At 44.2% G+C, this 24,684-nt stretch overlaps 1 protein-coding gene across 13 annotated transcripts in view; it reads right to left on the bottom strand.

The window, feature by feature from the left end:
• Positions 1-24,684, bottom strand: part of SRPK2 (SRSF protein kinase 2) — a 273,846-nt gene that overhangs the window by 5,762 nt on the left and 243,400 nt on the right. For 10 of the 13 annotated variants that reach the window (XM_039517267.1, XM_039517333.1, XM_039517259.1 and 7 more), the window contains 3 exons: positions 18,713-18,782; positions 17,963-18,055; positions 17,399-17,491 (listed from right to left, as the gene is read on the bottom strand). In XM_039517267.1, coding sequence (XP_039373201.1) covers positions 17,399-17,491; positions 17,963-18,055; positions 18,713-18,782 — 256 coding nt within the window. The remainder of the gene's footprint in view (positions 1-17,398; positions 17,492-17,962; positions 18,056-18,712; positions 18,783-24,684) is intronic. The other 3 variants (XM_039517323.1, XM_039517354.1, XM_039517314.1) reach the window with 2 other exon arrangements.

Here is a 24,684-nt window from a genome sequence, read left to right as displayed (position 1 = left end):
TTGGGGAGCACCAAGAGGGGGACATATCTCAAACCATCTTTACTGCACACAGTGAGTAACTTCCTCCTCTTCTTCGAGTAATGTCCTTGTGGGTGCTGCACTGTAGGTGACTCCCGAGCAGGATCCCCAGTGGGATCCCCAGTGGGAGATTGGGGCTTTGGAGTCGAGTCTGTTATGGATGAGAACAGTGTGCAGCTGAAGACAGCGTTGGAAGCAGAGTCTCCAGTAATCGCATAAGTGTTCTGCAAAGGTATGAGCAGATTCCCAAGTCACTGCCCTTCAGATTTCCAAGATGGGAACATTCTTGAGGAATACGAGAGAGGTGGAAACCAACCTCATCAAATGTGTGCAGATTATGGATGGAAGTAACACTGTGCAACTATGATAGCAGTGGTTAGTACAATTAATACCGTGTTCAGATGTAGTCACCCCATCTTGGAAAAGGTTCAGAAAAGGGCAACAAAAATTATTAGGGGTAAGGAATGGCTTCCGTATGAGGAGAGATTAATACGACTGGGACTTTTCAGCTTGGAAAAGAAACAACTAAGCAGGGATATGATAGAGGTCTATAAAATCATAACTGGTGAGGAGAAAGTAAATAAGGAAGTGTTATTTACTCCTCATAACACAATAACTAGGGATCTTCAAATGAAATTAATAGGCAGCAAGTTTAAAACAAACAAAAGGAAGTATTTCTTCACACAATGCACGGTCAACCTGTGGAACTCCCTGCCAGAGGACGTTGTGCAGGCCAAGACTATAACAGGGTTCACTAAAGAACTAGATAAATTCATAGAGGATAGGTCCATCAATGGCTATTAGCCAGGATGTACTGGGATGGTGTCCCTAGCCTCTGTTTGCCAGAAGCTGGGAATGGGCAACGGTATGGATCACTTGATGATTACCTGCTCTGTTAATTCCCTCGGGGGTACCTGGCATTGGCCACTGTCAGAAGACTGGATACTGGGCTAGGGGACCATTGGTCTGTCCCAGTAGGGCCATTCTTACGTATGAGACCCATTTGGAGAATCTTTAGGCCGATATTACTGCGCCTTTTGACTTTTCCACAATGAAGAGAAAAAGATTAGAAAAAGGCCTTTTTCCTGTCCAGATAAAAGGCTACGGCTCTCCTAATGTCTAGTGTAGGCAGTATAACTGCCCGGGTATCACGATGAAGCTTTGGATAAAAGGTTAGGAGATGAATCAGCTGGTTTATGTGAAAAGACAACATCACCTTGGGGATGAACTTCAGATGTGGCCTAAGAGTAGCCTCATCTTTAAAGAATACTGGGGGTGGGGGGGGGAAATGCCATTAGTGCTGCTATCTCCCCTATTCTCCTCGTCAAGGTGAGGGCCACCGGAAATGCCATCTTCATTGACGGGTATGTAAGTGAAGAAGTGACCATAGGTTCAAAGGGCAGTCTAGTCAGGCTCTTTAAAACTAGACTTAGGTCCCATGTTGGGGTGAGGTGTCCGGGTTGGAGATTGACCTCTTCAGATCCAGTATATAGTACAATACCACAGGGAGGGTGGAAGACGTTGGGTAATTTGTCTGGAATTGCACCAAACCTGAAACCTAATCCACTTTGCAGGTAAGTGTGTCGGGTAGCCATTTTCTACTGTGTAGTCGCACTTCCTGCACCTCCTTGGAACAGCAGCTCTCTATGTGCTGGAACCATGAAGGAGCCAAGCCTTGAGCCGAAGGATCCGCAGGTTGGGATGGAGAGTTTGTCCTTCGTTCTGAGAGAGGAAGTAAGGGGGGAAGGGGATTGGTGGACATATCGCCAGCAGTGTCAGGTACGGGTACCACGTCTGTCTCGGCCAGGTGGGAGCGATCAGTATGACTTTTGCTTTTTCTCTTTTTATTTTTATCAGGACCTTCAGCAGCAGGGGGAATGGGGGAAGGGCGTGTAGGACACCCTTGTCTCATGAGGGAAGGAGAACATTCTCTAATGAGCATTTCCCGGTGCTGGCCCTGGAGCAATAGAGTGGACATTTCCTGTTCAGGTAAGTAGCAAACAAGTCTATCCTCGGGGTCCCCCATTGATAGAATATACTGTGGAGCACTGTTGGGTTCGTTTCCCACTTGTGATCATGTGACTGACACTGTCTACTGTTATGTTCTGCAATTCTCGTAGGTAGGCTGCTGCTAAGAAAACACTGTGGCAAACACACCATTTCCATAGCTTTAGTGCTTCTGTGCACAGGAGGATGATCTGGCTCCCCCTTGACAATTTCTGTAACACATGAACACTACGTTGTCTGTCAGAATTTTTGTGTGTACTTCTGATCAGTGAAAGAAAGTGAGCACAAGCATTTCTAACTGCTCTGAGTTCAAGGCGCTTGATGTGGAGAGTTGTCTCTGTGGGCAATCACTTGCCCTAAGTCTTGATGTTGTTGAGATGCACTCCTCAGCCAATTAGGGATGCATCCGTAATCAGAAGTAATGTTGGGGGAGTTGTGTAAACAGGACCCCTGTACAGACATTTGTTGGATCTTTCCACCAATCCAGGGAGCGTCTAACCTGGTAGGGCATCAAGAGAGGTTTGTCTAACCTGTCTTTCTTTGGTCTGTAAACAGATCTGAGCTATGCCTGTAGACATCTAATGTGTAGTCTGGCATGAGATATTAGAAATTTGTCTGCCTCTGCGTGTCCCAGAAACTGGAGGCAGCATCTACCTGATGTTTGTGGGCTGGCTTGCATTGTGGGAAGGATGTATGGTTACAGCTACAGTAACAAGACAAAAAAAACTGACTTAAAATAAACAAACCAAACCTTCCCACTATTCTGTTGGTTGGCAAGAAGGAAGGGAAGAGATAGAGAGGAAAGGCCTTGGAAAGAAAGGAGGTTGTACATTTTATCTGGGTTAGGACTGAAAATAAGGGTCAGTTGTCTCAAACTGGTTTCTAGCTGAAATCAGTAATTGGCAATGACATCACTTGTTTGTTAAAGGGTATAAAAAGTAAACTCTAGAAAAAGGGTTAGTTGCTAATACCTGCCTGACCACACTGGAGCCAACCAATATGGGTCTAAGCACCCTAGGTTTATCCCGGTTGTAAGTATCTTGATTAAGTACCTATAAATGTTTGGTTACCGTTTGGATGTAGTAAATTGCTTATTATTTAGGCTTTTGGGAAATGTTTAGAGCAACTGTATAAATCGTTAGGATTTAATAAAGGATTTAATAATTTCAAATATTAATTATTCCAGCATTTTGGAGACCCACAAAGGGACGCCAGACATTGATTTCAGTTGCTCTGAATCCCCAGAGTGAAGGGGTAGCGACCTATCCTCTGGGGCAAATACAGAAGTTTCTTCTAAAGAGAAATTCAGTAACAGAAGGGGACTAGAGGGAGGTACTTTGGATCGCTATGTAAAGCAATGCCTGGCAGAGCACAGCAAAGGTCTGTTGAATGTCATAAATAGATACATTATTGGCAAAGCATGGCAGATATCTGTTGAATGCCACTGAAATCTTAAAAATCTTAAAATATCCGAGGGTGACCAGGGCGACAAATATTAATACCGCCTTCTTAAACAATCGCAAGGTAAAGAAAGCACAGACTGGGGCAGCTATGTTACAGGGACTGTACTCGGTGGCTAACTCTTTGCAGGCAAAGTGCACCACCTTGAAGAATGAGTTCAAAAAAGCACAAAGAGAAGCTCAGTGCAGACAAGAGAAATTGGCTGATAAATGGGTCATTTTGGGAGATAAGTAAGTGATTTAAGGAAAGAGAGAGAGGGGTTAAAAGGAGCTTTTGCACAAATTAACAATGCAGAGTTTGGAGGGAATTAAACAGTCAGAGGTTGTGGAAACCTTAAAGAGTGGAAGTGTTGTAAGTAGAGAGTGCTTGATTTGATAATAAAACTCCGTTATGGCAGTACAGCTTGGTATAGTTATGTTCGGTGGAACCCTGGTAGTCAAACAAATTATACAGTGGGGTCGGGTGGTGGCTACTACCACCACTGTTTTTGGCCCCAGAAGCCTTTTCAGCCATTCTGAAGGAAAATGGGCCCTTTTCCCAAAGGAATGGTCTATAAATAATCAATTATAAATGATTGCTGCAGGCACAGAGACACTCTGATTTAAATAATTTGACTATGGACGATTTTTTGTCAAACACAGGTAGCTAGTGTTATTTGGCTTTGTTATTTAGCGTTTAACTCTTAGGGTACCTCAATGGTTTTAGAAGGTTCAATACCATGTAAATAAAGACTAGAGTGGCTGTGGCGGCCAGAACCTGGATAGTGGGAAGAGACCCTGATCCTTTTTCAGTAATCAAACAGCAACTAAAAGAGCTGTGTGAGAAGAATGAAAAATTAATAAGACAGTGCACCTTTGGAGCAACAGCAGGTGTGAGGTGCACAAGAGAAGAAATGTTAGGAACACTGAGCCTTAAGGTGGCCCTGAGTAAGCAGACATTCACTTTGATAAGAATTCATGGGAACTTTTAAGCACAAAACCAAAGATTACACTTCATGTGAAAACTGACACAGCTAATATAATGTGATAGCAAATAAAAGTGGAAGTTAAACAATGGAAAGAACATGCATTTCCCCCCATGGAATATGCAGTGTATGCTGTAAAAGGGGTAAAAGTAACATAAGCAAAACATGCTAATTAATTAAGATCCTATAAAGGCAACGAAGAGGAGCCATGTTAGTTTGTGTTTTCTTCTTCAAGATGGCTGTGTGCTTTGGAGGCAGAAATCAACCCAGCACCAAGAAAGATCAGTGAATATAAGAAATGGAGCTTAACCATTAATAATCTTAACCAAAAGTTATGATTAATTGTGATGTAAAGTAAATGTTATTAAGGAACAAAAATCTATTTGGTGATGTTTTGTAAATGGAAAAAAAATAACTGTATTAAAACTAAGTAATTGTATAATAGATTGAAATGCCCAAGGTTGCAAACAAATACAACTAATGGCTTTGGGTAAAACCTATTCAGAAAATGTTACGTAGATCAGTGGTTCTCAAACTTGTGTGACCCCTTTCACATAGCAAGCCGCTGAGTGCAACACCTCTCCCCGCCCCGTTAAATATATTAAAAAGTGTTTTTAATTTATGACACCACTATAAATGCTGGAGGCAAAGCGGGGCTTGGGGTGGAGGCTGACAGTTTGCGACCCCCCCCATGAAATAACCTCATGACCCCGAGGGGTCCTGACCCCCAGTTTGAGAACCTCTGACGTAGATGATATTCTGATGCATACTGCTGACAGGGAAAGCCATTTAAAAGCACTGTAAACTCTGTTTGCAGGTGGTTTCCTTTCTGGGACTAAGCCTGCAACCTGGCCAGCAAGCTCCAGACAAATAAAAAGTTAAGTGATTTTTGGAGCTACCCGTCTCTACCTCAGAAACAGCACTGCTATCCCCTGGTGGGCATGACAGGATTTTGTCAAGGCTTCATGTCTGACTACAAAGCAATCACTGCACCCCTGTACCAGCTCCTGAAAAGGGAGGTGGGAATTGACACATCCCAGCATACCCAAGCAGTGTAAAGAGGTTTTAACACAAACTCCAGTTCTTCACACCAGATTATACAAAACCTTCTGCATTGTTTGTAGCAACCAGGGACACAGTCATTTCAGCTGTGTTAACTCAGAACTATCATGACAGGAAAAAAAAAAGTATTGCTTATGTTTACAAGGTACTGAATTGAGTTGAAAATTAGGATACCCCCCTGTGAAAAACATGTTTTGACACATTTTAGATATCTGATAGGGTTAGGACACACAAAACTGTTCACTGCTCAGACTCCCTTAAAGTATCTTTTTGTCTGGTAAAATCAAAGATGGTACAGTGTCTAGTCCTAGATTGACACAGTGGTCCTTGCCACTGGAAGAGCACCAAATTGAAGTCTGTCCTCTGAAACAACCTTCACCTTTGCCTGCAGGACTGTTAATTGTGGTACTCCACATGAGTGTCCTGGAAAAGTGGCCCTCACCCCTATTATAACGTGCAGTGTGGCACAGCAACTGGTTATGGTAACACATAAAACAAGTTTATTAACTACAGAAAATATAGGTTTTAAGAGATTATAACTGATAGCAAACAGATCAAAGCAGATTACCTAGCAAATAAACAAAAACACAAACTAAGCCTAACATACTAGATAGATTGGACATGAATTAGCAATTTCTCACCCTGATTGATGATATAAGCAGTCCACGAAGTTCCCATACACAGGCTAGAAATCCCCAGGCACCTCCCCCAGTTCATTCTTTGTTCCTCAGGTGTTTTCAGGAGTTTTCTTGTGTAGGGAGTGAGGCCTGCCCAGCAAGGGGGGCTTTGGGGCACAGCAGTTCCCACGGCTCCCAGACTGCACCCCGGGCTGACAACCCATCACATGCAGTACTTAATTTAAATTCTGAAGGGCTGCACCTCAAGGTTCTGACAATATATGTTGATGGGTCATCTGAAAAAGGGACCCCAGTCACAGAATTTGCAATTTGGGCTCCCTTGGTTTAGGCTGAAACTGTGCAGTGCAGATGCAGTACACACTCAGCGCTGTATGTGGAATTGGCTGCTGGCGTGGGAGGCATTATCACTCTGTAAAAAAGAACAAGTACGGGCTGGTGAAATATGCTCAGACTCTCAAAGGATCTGTAATGCCTTAATAACATTCCTCCTTGGTGGAGTATGAATTTATTTTGCAGTGCAGATCACAAGCTTTTACGCTATCGAGCCCTTTTGTGCTATGTATGAAAACAAGCAACTAAACTGGGTAATTCAGCGGTATATGTGGTTAAAGTAAAAGCTCGTTCCAGACACGAGGAAGCGAGCAAGAAAATAGCAGAGTCATGGAGCATTTAATCCCAGAAAAAACCCTGTTTCCAGCATCATGATGGGAAAGCCCTTACTACGTAATACAAATCGCCAGTGCTGCAATTGATCTAGTACGAATAGAATCAGGACCTAAAAGCAAGGGCTACGTGCTACTCAGTTAAAACTGTTTAGGGGTTCCCAATACGAGAGCATCAGAACTTGTGCTTTGCTTTTCAGGATGTTGGTAGTGTACAGAGGCAGGTGTGATTGTGCTTGGAGAACGTGACTCAATAAAATGCAGAAACAACAATCCCAATCTGAGTATGTATTGAAATGACAGCTGAAAGTCCAATTCAGTTACGATGTGAAATAAACAATGCTACTGGATATCACATATAATTCTGCAAGTGACCTGAGGACAAGCAAAAACAGGGTGATTGTGTAAGAACTGACCATCTAGGGAATAGTACCTTGAACTTTCCATATGTGTATACTAGGTATAATGCATGTTTTGTGTTTCCTGTAAAATGTAATCAAACAAGGGCTTATTGATATATACCCTTTTGAGAATCAGGGAAGGTAGAACTAAGAGTGGCACAAATACCATACATTGAAAAGAAATAAACCCAGAATGCCCCAAGCTGGAGGCAGGATCCAGTGATGAATTGCTATTAAGGCTCCTTAAAGAAGTGCTGTACAATATGTTCATTTTATACATGTAACTGTGTTTAATTTGATTTAACTGCATTTGCCAAAAGGAATATGCCTGCAACAGGTTGGCCAATTTTATGGCAAAATGATAAAGGATTATGGGAAAGATCTTGTTAATAAAAATGCAGAGGTAAAGGCACCTGAATCAATTCAAAGTGAAGCCAGTGGGGCCTATCCGCCAGTGATGTACCAGGGTCATTTGAAGCCAGAGCATCAATCTCAAACCAGGCAGATGCAGAGACCTGGTGGGAACACGACTGAGCATTGCAGCACAAGCTAGCTGCAGCTGTACTGAGCCCAATGAATGAGCAAAGCAAAGAACTCATTAATTAAGAACTTTTGAATGTATATAATATGCATATATACATCGTTAATTTGCTTCCGGAAGTACAGCATAAAGTAAAAGAAATAGTTAACCAAACCAATGAATATCATCAAAGCAGCACAATAGCCAGGGCCACAACATGTTCTGTGTATGGAGGGTATGCACTACACAAAGTCAAGGCACCCTCACAGATATAGAGAAAGGTAAATTTCCCACTTTTATCACCACAAGTATGACAGAGATCATACTGATTGGTGTAAAACAAAACAAAAACCTCACACAGGTCCAATACCATCATGTTAATTGTGGAAAAGACACATGGGTCCTTATGCCACTTATGCTATCCATCCCAGTAAACTGCAGAACACCAGGTCATTGAAACCATTGTTAAGAGTATTACCAGTAGCAGTACTGGAAGACATAAGATTTTAAAAGAGTTTGTTTCTCCTCCTCAAATACTGTTGCAAGATAATGACACAGTATGGAAAGCTCCAGACTTGTCCTGTTGCTTGCATTTGGGGGACACCAAAAGCAATCTCCAAACAGTACAGTATAGATACTGAGGAACCAGGGAAGTCAAAACTGCTTATGCTGGCAAAGATAAATGTTGGGTTGTGGCTGGAAGTAACCACTTTTGATATGGACCCAAAAACTGTTATTTTCATTGGCCAAAATTCACTGCGGTGATAAATGGAAAGACCTTACTTCCCAAACCCATTTTTCATAATATAACTAAATTACAGGCTGAGTTTAGATTACAGGAGTATGCTTTAAAAGCAGGTATCCAAGTCTTGGCATTGTATTCCTCCTTTGAGCCTGGATTTTAAAAGCTTAATAGCCAAGAACAGGGAATTCAGGAGTTAACTAACTTTTCCTGGTGGGAAAAAGCACACAAAGAAGGATTACACCCATGGTGAGGACTGTCATTCAAAAGTTTGTTAGTTCTCTATGTGATTGTGGTAACTGTAATTTTGAGTTTGTATTTGATGTTGCAAAATTGTAGAAGAATGTTTGAAATGCTTAATGTAAAACCCATATAGTATGCAGGGTTTTAAGGTGGAGAATGTAGAGATGGCTATGAAATTAAAAGAATTAACGTTATTTTAAGCTTGGTTAAGAAAATAATGTCTGCTTTATGGTTTGTGGCTAGTAAGGAAAAGGCCCAATCAGCAAGTAAAAGAAGGCCGTGAGAATAATAAGCAATATTGCTGTTACTTGCAGTGTCGGAAAGATGTATAGTTAGAGCTGCAGCAGCAAGACTAAGAAAATAACAAACAAGTAATAGCAATAGGGGATTCAATCATTAGAAACTACACAGCTGGATTTGCGATGACCAGGAGAACCACATGGTGACTTGCCTGCCAGGTGCTAAGATGTGGATCTCTCAAGACATCTACAAAGACTTGTGTAGTGCTGGGGAGGAGCCAGTAGTCATGGTACATGTAGGTACAAATGACAAAGGGAAGATAGGAGAGAGGTCCTGGAGGCCAAATTTAGACTGCTAGGTAAGAGATTGAAGTCCAGGACCTCTATGGTAGCATTCTCTGAAATGCTTCCAGTTCCACCTGCAGGGCCAGTTAGACAGGCAGAACTGCAGAGTCTCAGTGCATGGATGAGACAATGGGGTACAGAGGAGGGGTTAAGATTTATTAGGAACGGAGGAACCTTTGCATGGCCAGGTGCAGCTCTGCTCCCAGCATTGCTCCCAGCTTCGGGAATGGAGCCATAGCCAGCAACCGAGGCTGGGGACAGGGCCAGGCATGCGGACCGGAGCAGGGCTGGGGGTGGAGAGGACCTGGTGGGCAGACGCTCCCTCCCAGCCCCCATGGGGGCTGGCCCAAGCACCACCGCACCCCCCCTCTGGAGGTTCCTCCATACCCCCCTAGGGGATGCGCAACACACTCTGGGGACCTCTGCTATACAGGAAGGATGGGCTCCGCCTAAATCAAAATGGAACTGGATTGCGGGCAAGTAAAATTAAAAAGGTCATAGAGCAGTTTTTAAACTTAAGGGCTGGGGGAAAGCCAATGGGTGCAGAGTAGCACATGGTTCTGACAGAGACATCCCTTAGGGGAGTATCTATTAATGGACTTTCTCTATATCCTAGTGAGGAGGGGAGGATGGCATATGATAAAATATGGGTAGGATCTGACAAGAAATAGTCAAATGAAAAAGAGACCCATTCAAGTACATCACATAATGGCAGACAGCTAAAAAGTGATTATACCCAAATGCTAGAAGTCTAAATACTAAGATGGGTAAATTTAAGTGCCTCAAATTAAATGAGGATATTGATATAATAGGCATCACAGAAACTTGGTAGAATGAGGATAATGAATGGGACACAGTAATACCAGGGTACAAAATATATCAGAAGGCCAGAATAGGTCATACTGGTGCGGGAGTAGCAATATATGTGAAGGAAAGCGTAGAGTCAAATGAAGTAAAAATGTTAAATGAACCAAACTGTACCACAGAATCTCTATGGACATAATGCTATGCTTGAATAATAGGAATAGACCAGTAGGATGTACGACTGACCACCTGACCAGGATGGCGATAGTGACTGTGAAATGCTCTGGGAGATTAGAGAGGCTATAAAAAAAAAAGAAAATCAATAATAAAGAGGGATTTCAACTATCTCCATATTCATAGATTCATAGACTCTAGGACTGGAAGGGACCTCGAGAGGTCATTGAGTCCAGTCCCCTGCCCTCATGGCAGGACCAAATACTGTCTAGACCATCCCTGATAGACATTTATCTAACCTACTCTTAAATATCAACAGAGATGGAGATTCCACAACCTCCCTAGGCAATTTATTCCAGTGTTTAGCCACCCTGACAGTTAGGAACTTTTTCCTAATGTCCAACCTAAACCTCCCTTGCTGCAGTTTAAGACCATTGCTTCTTGTTCTATCCTTAGAGGCTAAGGTAAACAAGTTTTCTCCCTCCTCCTGATGACACCCTTTTAGATACCTGAAAACTGCTATCATGTCCCCTCTCAGTCTTCTCTTTTTCCAAACTAAACAAACCCAATTCTTTCAGCCTTCCTTCATAGGTCATATTCTCAAGACCTTTAATCATTCTTGTTGCTCTTCTCTGGACTCTCTCTAATTTCTCCACATCTTTCTTGAAATGTGGTGCCCAGAACTGGACACAATACTCCAGTTGAGGCCTAACCAGCGCAGAGTAGAGCGGAAGAATGACTTCTCGTGTCTTGCTCACAACACACCTGTTAATGCATCCCAGAATCACATTTGCTTTTTTTGCAACAGCATCACACTGTTGACTCATATTTAGCTTGTGGTCCACTATAACCCCTAGATCCCTTTCTGCCGTACTCCTTCCTAGACAGTCTCTTCCCATTCTGTATGTGTGAAACTGATTGTTTCTTCCTACGTGGAGCACTTTGCATTTGTCTTTATTAAACTTCATCCTGTTTACCTCAGATCATTTCTCCAATTTATCCAGATCATTTTGAATTATGACCCTGTCCTCCAAAGCAGTTGCAATCCCTCCCAGTTTGGTGTCATCTGCAAACTTAATAAGCATACTTTCTATGCCAACATCTAAGTTATTGATGAAGATATTGAACAGAGCCGGTCCCAAAACAGACCCCTGCGGAACCCCACTTGTTATACCTTTCCAGCAGGGTTGAGAACCATTAAGAACTACTCTCTGAGTACGGTTATCCAGCCAGTTATGCACCCACCTTATAATAGCCCCATCTAAATTGTATTTGCCTAGTTTATCGATCAGAATATCATGCAAGACCGTATCAAATGCCTTACTAAAGTCTAGGTATACCACATCCACTGCTTCTCCCTTATCCACAAGACTCGTTATCCTATCAAAGAAAGCTATCAGATTGGTTTGACAGGACTTGTTCTTTACAAATCCATGCTGGCTATTCCCTATCACCTTACCACCTTCCAGGTGTTTGCAGATGATTTCCTTAATTACTTGCTCCATTATCTTCCCTGGCACAGAAGTTAAACTAACTGGTCTGTAGTTTCCTGGGTTGTTTTTATTTCCCTTTTTATAGATGGGCACTGTATTTGCCCTTTTCCAGTCTTCTAGAATCTCTCCCATCTCTCATGATTTTCCAAAGATAATAGCTAGAGGCTCAGATACCTCCTCTATTAGCTCCTTGAGTATTCTAGGATGCATTTCATCAGGTCCTGGTGACTTGCAGGCATCTAACTTTGCTAAGTGATTTTTAACTTGTTCTTTTTTTTATTTTATCTTCTAAACCTACCCCCTTCCCATTAGCATTCACTGTGTTAGGCATTCCTTCAGAGTTCTCGGTGAAGACCGAAACAAAGAAGTCATTAAGCATCTCTGCCATTTCCAAGTTTCCTGTTACTGTTTCTCCCGCCTCACTGAGCAGTGGGCCTACCCTGTCCTTGGTCTTCCTCTTGCTTCTAATGTATTGATAAAAAGTCTTCTTGTTTCCCTTTATTCCTGTAGCTAGTTTGAGCTCATTTTGTGCCTTTGCCTTTCTAATCTTGCCCCTGCATTCCTGTGTTGTTTGCCTATATTCATCCTTTGCAATTTGTCCTAGTTTCCATTTTTTATATGACTCCTTTTTATTTTTTAGATCATGCAAGATCTCGTGGTTAAGCCAAGCTGGTCTTTTGCCACATTTTCTATCTTTCCTACCCAGCGGAATAGCCTGCTTTTGGGCCCTTAATAGCGTCCCTTTGAAAAACTGCCAACTCTCCTCAGCTGTTTTTCCCCTCAGTCTTGATTCCCCTGGGACTTTACCTATCAGCTCGCTGAGCTTACCAATATCCGCCTTCCTGAAATCCATTGTCTCTATTTTGCTGTACTCCCTTCTACCCTTCCTTAGAATTGTGAACTCTATGATTTCATGATCACTTTCACCCAAGCTGCCTTCTACTTTCAAATTCTCATTGACTGGGTACATGTCACCTCAGGACAGGATGCAAAGATAAACTTTCTTGACACCTTAAATCACGGTTCTCAAACTTCATTGCACCGCGACCCCCTTCTGACAACAAAAATTACTATACGACATCAGGAGGGGGGACTGAAGCCTGAGTCCCACTGCCCAGGGGAGGGGGAACAAAGCAGAAGCCCAAAGGCTTCAGCCCCAGACAGGGAGCCTGTAACCCAAGTCCTGTCATCCCAGGCTGAAGCCCTTGGGCTTCGGCACCGGGTGGTGGGTCTCAGGCTTTGGCCTCAGGCCCCTGCAAGTCTAAGCCAGCCTTGGTGACCCCATTAAAATGGGGTCACGGCCCACTCTGGGGTCCCAACCCACAGTCTGAGAACCGCTGCCTTAAATGACTGCTTCTTGGAGCATACCTTCTTGGAGGATACCTAATCTGACACCTGTTTTTAAAAAAGGCTCCAGAGGTGATCCCAGCAATTACAGACTGGTAAGCCTAACTTCAGTACCAGGCAAACTGGTTGAAACTACAGGAAAGAACAGAATTATCAGACACATGGATGAACATGATTTGTTGGGGAAGAATCAACATGTTTTTTGTAAAGGGAAATCATGTCTCACCAATCTACTAGAATTCTTTGAGGGGGTCAACAAGCATGTGGACAAGTGGGATCCAGTGGATATAGTACTTAGATTTTCAGAAAGCCTTTGACAAGGTCCCTCACCAAAGGCTCTTAAGCCACATAAGTTGTCCTGGGATAAGAGGGAAGGTCCTCTCATGGATCAGTAACTGGTTAAAAGATAGGAAACAAAGGGTAGGAATAAATGGTCAGTTTTCAGAATGGAGAGAGGTAAATGGTGTCCACCAGGGGCCTATACTCGGATCAGTACTGTTCAACATATTCATAAATTATCTGGAAAAATGGGTAAACAGTGAGGTGGCAAAATTTGCAGATGATACAAAACTACTCAACACAGTTAAGTCCAAAGCAGACTGTGAAGAGTTACAAAGGGACCTTGCAAAACTGGGTGACTGGGCAACAAAATGGCAGATGAAATTCAAAGTAATGCACATTGGAAAACATAATCCCAACTATACATATAAAACGATGGGGTCTAAATTAGCTGTTACCACTCAAGAAAGAGATTTTGGAGTCATTGTGCATAGTTCTCTGAAAATGTCCATTCCCTCTGAAGCACCTGGCACTGGCCATTGTTGAAAGACAAGATATTGGGACAGATGGACCATTGGTCTATCCTAGTATGGCTGTTCTTATGTTCCAAAAACTGACTTTAAAGAAACAAGCTCAAACCTTTCCACTGTACTGTTGGTCAGCAGGGAGAAAAGGCCTTGGGAAGCAAGGAGGCTGTAAATCTTATCTGGATGAAGACTGAAAATAGGAGTGAATTTTCTCAAACTAGATTTTAGCTGAAGTCAGTAACTGGCAATGACACTATTTGTTTTTTAAAGGGTTCATTGCTAATACCTACCTGACCACACTGGAGCCAACCAATATGGGTCTAAACACCCCTGGGTTTAGCCCGGTTTGTAAGTATCTTGATCAAATGCTTAAAAATGTTTTGTTGCTGTTTGGATGTAGTAAATTACTTACTATGTAGGCTTTTAAAGCATGTTTATGGCAATTATATAAGTACCATTTGGCCTCTGGCTTTAATAACATAATTTATGGTTAATTAATGTTTGTGGTTTCCCATATTAATAATTTCAAATATTATTAAAAATTCCAACCCTCTAGCTCCTCTGATGTTTTCTGGCCAGTGTCAGACAGTTTGTAAGCATGTTTTCTCTTCTTCAGTCTAGCTGACAGTTGAAACAAAAGACCCCTTTAAACTCAATCCTTAAATGCAGCTCTTCTCCCCAAACCTTCTTCATAGCCTTCTGCTGTGAATGACTTTCCAACCAGTGTGTGCTTCAACAGCGCCCTCTGATCTAATTGACTGGCTAGACTTATTCACAGCATTTAGATGTGAGGCAGTCCCAGTCTAGGGGGATCAGTTCTACCACAGTATTTGACATGGAGAAGGCAACAGACATTCTGGGCTTTCAATGCCTCCTCCATAACAAGCAGCTTGGACCTTCCTTGAGTGGTAAAGGACACAAATAGCACTCGAGGGAGTCAGTATTCAGACTGGGGCCACAGCTGCAGAGGAGAGTGATTTAAATCATTGCTTTACATCACTTGATTTTTGTTAATCGATTTAAATCCAGTTGAGGCTTTGTAAACCTAAATTTGATTTGGGCTATTGGGACTTCAACTGACAATGAACCAAATTATAAATGCTGGGTTTTTAGGGTTTTTTTTTTAAATTCTACTAATGCAAAGGTCTTGTATGAATTTTACAAAACTATAAAAAATCGAAATATAGAAAATTAAGGCCTTGAGCCTGAAAACACAAAGTAATAAATTTTACTCACATGAATAGTGCCATTGACTTCAATGAGACTACTCCAGTACTTAAAGTTAAATATGTGAATAATTATTTGCAGCAACAGAGGCTAGAGTTGTATTTTTTGGTACACAGAGGATATTTGTAAAAACAGGAGGCTAAAATTGGACTTCTAAGCCCACATTTAGATAAGTGTGAAATTTTCACAAGCATCTAAGTGACTCAGGTGTACAAGCCCCACTGACTGCTCATCCATTATAATTTGCAGTTTCTATGGTCTGGCTATTTATCAGTCTTGTTTATGGGTTCATGTTATTTTCACAGTAAGGATGTTCATGAAGCCTGGGACTTGTATTTTTCAGCCTGAGCATTTTAAGTGTGAAAACGTCTTAGTGGAAAAAAAATCTATGTAAAATCCTAAATTCTTATTTGAAAATTAATTAAAGTAACAAGTGCATACATCCAGTCTAGCACTGGGAAGAATGTAAAGACTTAACATGTAAATAAAAATTCTGATTTAAACTTAAATTGATTTAAATTAAAAAAATAAAAGTAAATCATTACTTTTATCTACTTTACACAGCTGGAGCAGTGTTTGAAGCCCAGTTTCCTGCCAGGATCAGCCATGACCATGAACAATATTAATTGATATAATCAGAATCATCAATTGGTAATGAACAGCTTATTTAATAAAGAAGAACAAATCACAATTAAATGGTTCCTACAAAAAGGCCACCAGAACTACTCCTCTATAGGACTAAGGGTTCTTTTTAGTTTTATCATCAATCTAAAAAAAAAAAAAATACCAAGCCAATTAACTATTAGAAAGGAGAATGAGTTAGACAGAATTTTGACACAGCTGACTGTATTACTTTTACAAACTGCCCAAAAGGATTAAGATGTCCTTAATAGTAAAGTTTCCTCTTCTGTACAGCACAGACAACTGCAATTAATGACTTAATTTCTAGGTAATTTTAAGGTTTTAATTCCTTCACAACAAAAAGATGGTCAATCTGTGCTAAACTGGTATTTCAGCCAACATGACCTTCATCACAATCCTTATGAAGAGAATAATAACTGAAACGGCAGTTTATGTGTGCATTAAACTCACCACCACAATGAATCAGTGCTGGATTTGGGAATAGAACTCAGCAGTCCCTATTGCTGCTTAACCACCAAACATCACCACTTATCACCATGAATTTAATTATGAGGTCTTTTTTTAATTTTTTAATTAATTTTTTAAAATTAGATTTTTTAATGCTCTGCCATTATAAGTGCTATTCTAAGCTGGTGTTTTCCATGGCCTGCTGAAGAGAGCTTCTGAAAATATCTATTAGTATTAACTTAATTTTAGACAAGTAGATTATCCATTATTTTTTTTCACAAATAATTAAAAGAATATGGTCAACTGAATGAGAAGAGAAACTAGCAAGAGACACAGGAGATACTGCAACTTGACAACAGAATGATTCCCCCATATTACCACAAATTTTAAAAAAGGAACTTATATTAGTTTAATTCTACTAACCTAATCAAAGACAAAAAGGCAATGGAATCAAGGGAACGACATATTACATTAAAAACATTTTTGTCCTGTGCCACACCATACACAGGGCAAAAATTTGTTTTAAATGTACTGTGATACTTAACGTGAAACAGTGCTATCCAGACAGAGGATAGAAGCTGTACCCACCCTTGTGACACAAAACTATCCTTTCTGCACTCAGTCTAAACACAAATGGTAAGATAATGGCAGGATATATGATCTCTGTGTTGAGTGCTCACTTATCCGATCCCTCAGTTTGACCCATATAAAGAGGGTTTGCTTGAACACTAAATAAGATGAAAACCAGATAACTGATATTTTCCAGAAAGTATTTTAACTCCTTTCCATGGTACCAGAAAGTGCATATTCCCTGACAGTTATTTCGTATAAAACATCAACTGAAATGGGTTAAACATTAGGGCATATTTGATACACTGCACATATTTAAGCAGTTCACTAGGGTTTCATAGATATTTTACTTAATATCCATAACTTTGTTGAGTACACCATGTAATATAAATGATACAGGGAAACGGTTTTTATTCTGCAACTTCCTGCTCTTCAAAGAATCGTGATTTCACATTTATCAGGACTCTTCTTTAACATGGTGTCCTCACTTAAATTGATATATTTCTTCAGTAATCATAAATGAACGTACAATTTCTCCTTTTGGATAGTACTATGCTTTAAATTAGTGTTGCATAAATACCGTTACCTTTTTTGGTGAAAAACTCCTTGGAATATTTCCCCAACATAGCGTATTTTCGAGGGATTTTTCCCAGCAGTTCAATGATCAATGCTATGTGATCTGCATTGGAGAACATTGCCAGCAAAACAGAAACATACAACAGTTTAATCAGTACATTGCATGCACACACTAACACTGGCCCGGTACAGACAGAAATAGATTGATCCTGGTCAAAAAATGTAAGAAAACTAATGTGTGTGTGGACAAGACACTTTTAATGGCTAATTTGGAAAGGCACTTCCAGGAAAACGTCTTCATCCAAAATCACTGAAGCGCAGCCTTTAAAGATAAGATTTTACCAATAAGGTGATTTAAAAGATGTCATCAATTGTTCCCTTTAAATTAGTGCAACTAAAAAAAATGAGTTCTTCATAGCTTTTTGTTTTTAATTTGTTAATGTTTATATAGAGCAGGGATAGATTTTTGTTATATGACTTGAGAAAATGCTCCTTATTGGTATGCGTTACAACCAGCAACTGCTATTCCACTTCTGTCTGCATCACGGCGCCTTTCAAAAAGAAGAGGTACTACCTCTGCGATTGAAGAATTCCCGAGAATATTTTCCAGATAGAGCAAAGTGCCTTGGGATATTGCCTAGCAGCTCTATGATGTGTGCTATGTGGTCTATGAAGGAGAGAAAAAAAGGGCACAGGAGTGGGAAGGGCAGGGAAAGGATGGGATAAAAAGAAGAGGAAAGAAACTGGAATTAGTAAAAAATCAGAAATTGTTTCAAATCAACAATGTTTGCAGCAAACCCATGCACAGGTTTCCAGGATCAGCAGAACTCTGGCATCATTAGTAGCATTTAGGAACAATGAATGATGCCCATGTTACCGCTGCAAGGGGCATTACAAGCACACAAGCATGGAAATGGACAGGTATACAGATGGAAGCAGGAGTTAATTCTGTTGTTTTTTTTTAATTAGTAACCAGCTACTTCAAACAATATATACACAAATGTAAACATCTATTCTAATAAACAGAAGATACATTAAAATTCAATTGTGTTGCTTTTTGTAACTAAAATGCTCTATTATTTCACAATCAGGTTTTCACACATATGCAAATCTTACAAGAAAGTAGGCTAATTCCTTCAGGCTGCTGTTAAGCAAGATGAATGTGTCTGCTGAAGGGCGTTTGCCCACCTAATGCTACCGATGGGACTTAAAAAGAAAAAATCTGAATTTACAATCTGATACCAAAACACGTTTATCAACAGTTTACTCAAATACACAGATAAACACTACTGTAAGCTGTTCAAACATCTCAGAAGATACATACCCTCATCCCTGGAATAGTCTTCACCAGAATGTGGTTCAAACAAATAATCTCCAGTTGCAAGCTCAAATGCCTAGGAAATAACAGACACATTCATAGGTATTTCAGAAATAACCAATCTTAGAATTTTGACAATGAAATGTCAAATGTTAAAACAGAGAGAATTACTTTCAAAGCAAGTGTTTCCAAAGGACGTATAACTAAACTTAAATCTCATAAAGGTTACTTACCTGGTAACAGAAGTTCCTTGAGTACAGTCTTGGGAGAAAGTGCACCTGCTCTTGGAGTCATGGTCAGAACTCTCTAGAGCAGGGGTTCTCAATCTTTTTCTTTCTGAGGCCTCCCATAAAAATTCCACAGCCCACCTCTGCCACAACAACAGTTTTTCTGTATATCCAGTAGATTAAAAGCCAAGGCCAGCATTACAGGATATCAAGCAGGGCAATTGCCCAGGGCCTCAAACCACAGGGGGCTCTGTGAAGCCAAGTTGCTTGGGCTTCGGCTTTCAGCCCTCGGCCCCAGTGAGTCTAACGCCAGCCCTGCTTTCTGGTTTATTTTGGCGGACCCCCTGAAATCTGTCCGTGGCCCCCAGGAGGCCCCAGACCTATGTTCCCTCTAAGCTGCGCTGCTGCCTATTAAGCCCCGCGCTCATGGCTGCAGCGGGGAGAGGCGCCCTTCCCTGCCAGCCCCAGCGCGGACCTGCCTTGGCCAGGGGAGGAGCTGCTGCAGCTGGGGAGTGGTGCCTCTGCCCCAGCCCTGAGCTGCTGCAGCGAGAGAGGGCTGGGGGGAGTCATCTCTCCCCACCACGGTCCTGGGGCAGCCTGCATCCCAAACCCCTTACCCCTGGCCCCACCCCAGAGCCCACACCCGCTGCACCCCAACCCTCTGCTCCAGCCCTGAGCCCCCCCCGCACCCCCAAACCCCTCATCCCCAGACTCACCCCAGAGCCCGCACCCCCAGCCAGAGCCCTCATCCCCCCACACCCCAACCCTCTGCCCCAGCCATGAGCCCCCTCCCACATGCCGAACCCCTCGGCCCCACCCCCACCACATGAATTTCGTTATGTGCACCAATAACACATCACCTCCATATTGGTACACATAACAAAATTAATTCCACACATGGATGCAAAAAATTAGCGGGAACACTACCCCAGACCCCTCGTTGAGAACCGCAACTCTAGAGAGAATGCTCCCTTGCAGCACTGACGATTCATATCCAAGGCTTCAAAAGGAGCAGCAAGCCTTAACCCCAGTCCATTTTTTTGTACTTAATCAGAATCTATGCCTTAGATTGAAGAACTGGAGAAACAGATAGGGAGTGTGGATCTACGCTATCAATCTATCTGGTAATTCCCGGAGATTGAATTTACTCGGTAAGAAATCTGTCACCTGTGAGTATCATCAACACAGATCCTTCCTGTTGGGAAGTTAATTAACAGCATCAACCCTTAAAGGAGGTGATTCTGAAGAAAACCAGTTAAATAAAGATTGCTGAGTGCTCACCTTAATTGGACACAAGATTCTGAAGCCAAACCAAGACAGTAATGCTGTCAAAAAGACCGTTACCTGTTCCGTAACTGGGGTTCTTCGAGATGTGTTGCTCATGTCTATTCCACAGTAGTATTCCACTGTAGGTGTGCGTGCTCGCCACGTGCACCGGTGCTGGAAGTTTTTCTTTTAGCAGTACCCGTACTGGGGGAGCACTTCTGCGACCCCTGGAGTGGCGCCTCTATATCGCGCTATAAGGGGAGCTGCGCGCTCCCCCCACCCTCAGTTCCTTCTTGCAACTCTGACAGAGGGGAAGGAGGACGGGATGTGGAATAGACATGAGCAACACATCTCGAAGAACACCAGTTACGGAACAGGTATCTGTCTTTTCTTCTTCGAGTGCTTGCTCATATGTATTCCACAGTAGGTGATTCCAAGCTATATGTGTTGGAGGTGGGTAGGATTTACAAATTCCCAGGATGCAGTACTGCCATGCTGAACCCGGTGTCATCCCTAGTTTGGGAGACAATCGCATAATGCGAAGTAAACATGTGATCTGAGGCCCAAGTGGCCACCCTACAGATGTCCAGGATAGGGACATGAGCTACATAGGCAGCCGATGAGGCCTGAGCCCTCGTTGAGTGTGCCCTGACGATCAGAGGCGGGGAAACCCCTGTCAGATCATAGCACGTGCGTATGCACAAGGTAATCCAGCTGGAAAGACTCTGGGTGGAGATAGGCTACCCTTCCCATGCTCGGCCGAAGCAACAAAAAGTTGCGAGGATTTCCAGAACAGCTTGGTTCGATCCAGACAAAAAGCTAGCGCCCTACGCACATAGAGCGTGTGAAGGCCGCGTTCCTCGTTGGAGGAATAGGGCTTAGGACAGAGCACGGGAAGAAAGATGTCTTGTTCCATATGGAACGTGGAGACTACCTTCGGGAGAAATGCCGGATGTGGGCGAAGCTGGACTTTATCCCTATGGAAGACCATATATGAGGGTCCCGAGGTCAGGGCCCTGAGTTCAGAAACATGGCGGGCCAAGGTGATTGCTACCTTCCATGAGAGGTGAGACCAGGAACACATGGCCAAGGGTTCAAAGGGAGGCCCCGTGAGGCGGGACAACACCAGGTTTAGGTCCCATTGCTGCACAGGGGGTCTAGCACAGGGGAATGAACGGTCAAGGCCTCTCAGGAAGCGGGAGGTCATAGTATGGGAGAAGACCAAGTGCCCCTGCACCGGCGGGTGGAAGGACGATATGGCCGCCAGGTGTACCCTGATAGAGGCAGGTGCCATCCCTTGGGTCCTAAGGGACAGGAAATACACAAGGATAAGCTAGAGTGGTGCGGTCAATGGGGAGGTTCCCCTCTCCCCGGCCCACCTGGAGAATCTGGACCACTTTGCCAAGTACGTGCGGCGTGTGGACGGCTTCCTACTTTTGAGGAGGACCTGCCTGACTTCCTCAGAACACCTCCTCTCCTCCTCGTCTAGCCACTGAGCAGCCATGCTGTCAGGTGGAGAGCAGTCAGATTGGGATGAAGGAGGCGGCCCCCATCCTGGGAGAGGTGGTCCAGGCGTAGCGATAGCCTCCTTGGAGGGGCCACCAGAAGGTCCAGTAGGGTCCCGTACCAGTGTTGATGGGGCCAAGGTCGGGCTATGAGGATGACGTGCACTCTGTCTTCTTTTACTTTTTGCAGGACTCTGCCACTAAGGGGGAACGGTGGGAAACCATAGAAAAGCTGGCCCGACCGCTGCAGGAGTAAGGCATCAGAGATTGTGCTCCTTCCCACTCCCCTCCGGAGCAGAACCAGGGGCAACACCAGTTCTGGCGGGTTGTGAAGAGGTTGACCTGGGGAACTCCCCAGTCTCGGAAAAGCCAGTGAGTGACCTCTGAGTCGAGCGACCACTCGTACTGGGGGGAGAAAACCCTGCTGAGGCGATCGGCTTGCGTATTGTGGACGCCTGGTAAGTGGAACACCCTCAGGGAGAAATTGTGGGCTATACACAACTCCCATCGGCTCAGGGCTTCCCGACAGAGGGCTGAGGAACGAGTCCCGCCTTGCCTGTTGATGTAATACATCGCGGCGGTGTTGTCCGTCAGGACTCTGACCACTTTGCCGCGAAGGTGCGTGTTGAAGGCAACACATGCCAACCATATCGCCCTGAGCTCGTTGACATTTATGTGGAGTGACAAGTCCGAGGTCGACCACAACCCCTGGGTTTGCATGTTCCCTGTGTGAGCTCTCCAGCCAAAGTACGACGCATCGGACACGAGGTCTAAAGACGGGGTCACCTTCCGAAAAGGAACCCCTTGCAGCATGTCGCTCGGGTAAGACCACCATTGCAGGGAGCAAGTATCGGGGACGGCACCATGAGAACCTTGCCTAGCCCGTTCCAGGCCTGGGAGAACTGGGAGGCTAGCCAGAGCTGGAGGGGCCTCATTCGGAGCTTGGCGTGGTGGACCACGTACATGCACACCGCCATGTGCCCCAGGATCCGAAGGCACGCTCTCGCCATTGTCACCGGAAAGGCCGTGACCAAGGAGATGAGATCTTTCAGGGCCTCAAACCTGCTCCGTGGGAGAGAGGCTGTGGCCCTTGAGGAGTCCAGCAGTGCCCCAATGAACTCTATGCGCTGCACTGGAACTCGTGTTGATTTGGTCTTGTTCACCACTAGGCCGAGATCGGTGCACATGGACAGGAGCAGCTCTACGTGGGCCCTTACCTGGGACTGAGAGCTGCCCTTGAGAAGTCGATCGTCCAGGTATAGGAAGATCTGGACCCCTTTCCATCTGAGGTAGGACGCTACTACAGCCATGCACTTTGTGAAGACCCTAGGTGCTGTGGAAAGGCCAAAGGGAGGACCGTGAACTGGTAGTGGTCTAGCCCCGCTAGGAGGTGGAGGAAGCGTCTGTGCCCCTCGAAAATATGGATGTGAAAATATGCATCCTGAAGGTCCAGGGCCACATACCAATCCCCCAGGTCCAGGAAGGGGATAATAGAGGCCAGGGATACCATGCGGAACTTGGAGCAGACCAGAAAATGGTTGAGATCCCGTAGGTCCAGGATGGGCTTGAGACCCCCTTTTGCCTTTGGGATCAGGAAATAACGGGAGTAGAAACCCTTGCTCTGGAATTCTACTGGAACTCTTTCCACCGCCCCCAGGTATAGTAGTCGCTCCATCTCCTGCCCTAGGACGTGGGCATGCTCCAGGTCCCCCGGGCCCATCAGGGAGGGGGGGTGGTTGGGCGGGGGTGAGCTGGACTGCAACATGTAGCCCCTGGAAACGGTGTTGAGGACCCATTGGTCTGAAGTTATATGGGACCACATCCTGCAGAAGGCAGACAAATGGTTGCAGAACAGAAACTTTATTAATAGGGGGGGTCTCCCTGGTAACTGCCCTGGTACCCCCTTGCAAATAGTCAAAACTGCCTTTTTCCCTGCCTTTTGTCCTTAGAGGGCCCTGGTTGCGGGGCAGAGCGGGACTGCCACTGAGACCGGCGCTTCTGGTCTCTCGGCCTCTTGTACAGGGGCCCGTATCTGCTTCCTGCAGGTTAAACCAATGGCTACGGAGGGATGTAGAGGCCCAAGGTTTTAGCTGGAGGGATGTAGAGGCCCAAGGTTTTCAGAATGGTATGGGAATTTTTCATCCCGTGCAGTCTGACGTCTGTCTGATCTGCAAACAGAGCCTTCCCATCAAACGGTAGGTCCTGCATGAGGGACTGGGCCTCCGCCGATAGCCCGGACAGGAGGAGCCATGATGCCCTGCGCATAGATATCATGGATGCCATCAAACGGGCTGCTGTGTTGGTTGCGTCCGATGCTGCCTGAAGGGCCGCTTTGGCCACCGCCACCCCCTCATCCACCAGAGCCTTAAAGTCCTTTCTGTCTCACTCCGGGAGGAGAGGTTCGAACTTTGGCAGGGACTCCCATAGGCTGAAGTCATACCGGCTCAGCAAGGCCTGATGATTGGCCACCCGGAGTTGGAAACTCGCAGAGGAATAAAATTTCCTACCGAAGGAGTCCAGTCTTCTGGCATCTTTGTTCTTGGGGCTGGCCCTGTTGCTCTCGGTGGTTTACCAATTCCACCACTAGCGAGTTAGGTGCCGGGTGGGAATAGAGGTACTCATGGTCCTTGACCAGCACGAAGTACTTCCTCTCAGACTTCTTGGGGATCGGGGCCAAGGAGGCAGGAGTTTGCCATAAGGTGTTAGAGATGTTGGCCACCCCCTGGTGGAGGGGTAGCACCAAACGGCCCGGTGCCGAGGAAGACAGTACATTAAAAGGGAGTCAGATGGGCCCTCCATCTCCTCGGCCTGCAGCTGGAGGTTGGACGTCACCCGCTTTAGCAGGTCTTGATGTGTCTTAAAATCCTCCTGCAGGATAGAGGGTGGGGGTGTTGTTATGGTGTCCTCCAGCATCGATGAGAGAGCCAGCATGGAGCCACGGGCCTTGGTCGGTACCAGGGAAATCGATCCCAGGTCGGAG

Source organism: Mauremys reevesii, linkage group 1, assembly GCF_016161935.1.
Source record: "Mauremys reevesii isolate NIE-2019 linkage group 1, ASM1616193v1, whole genome shotgun sequence".
NCBI lineage: Eukaryota > Metazoa > Chordata > Testudines > Geoemydidae > Mauremys > Mauremys reevesii.
This window is presented reverse-complemented; position numbering and strand designations above follow the sequence as displayed.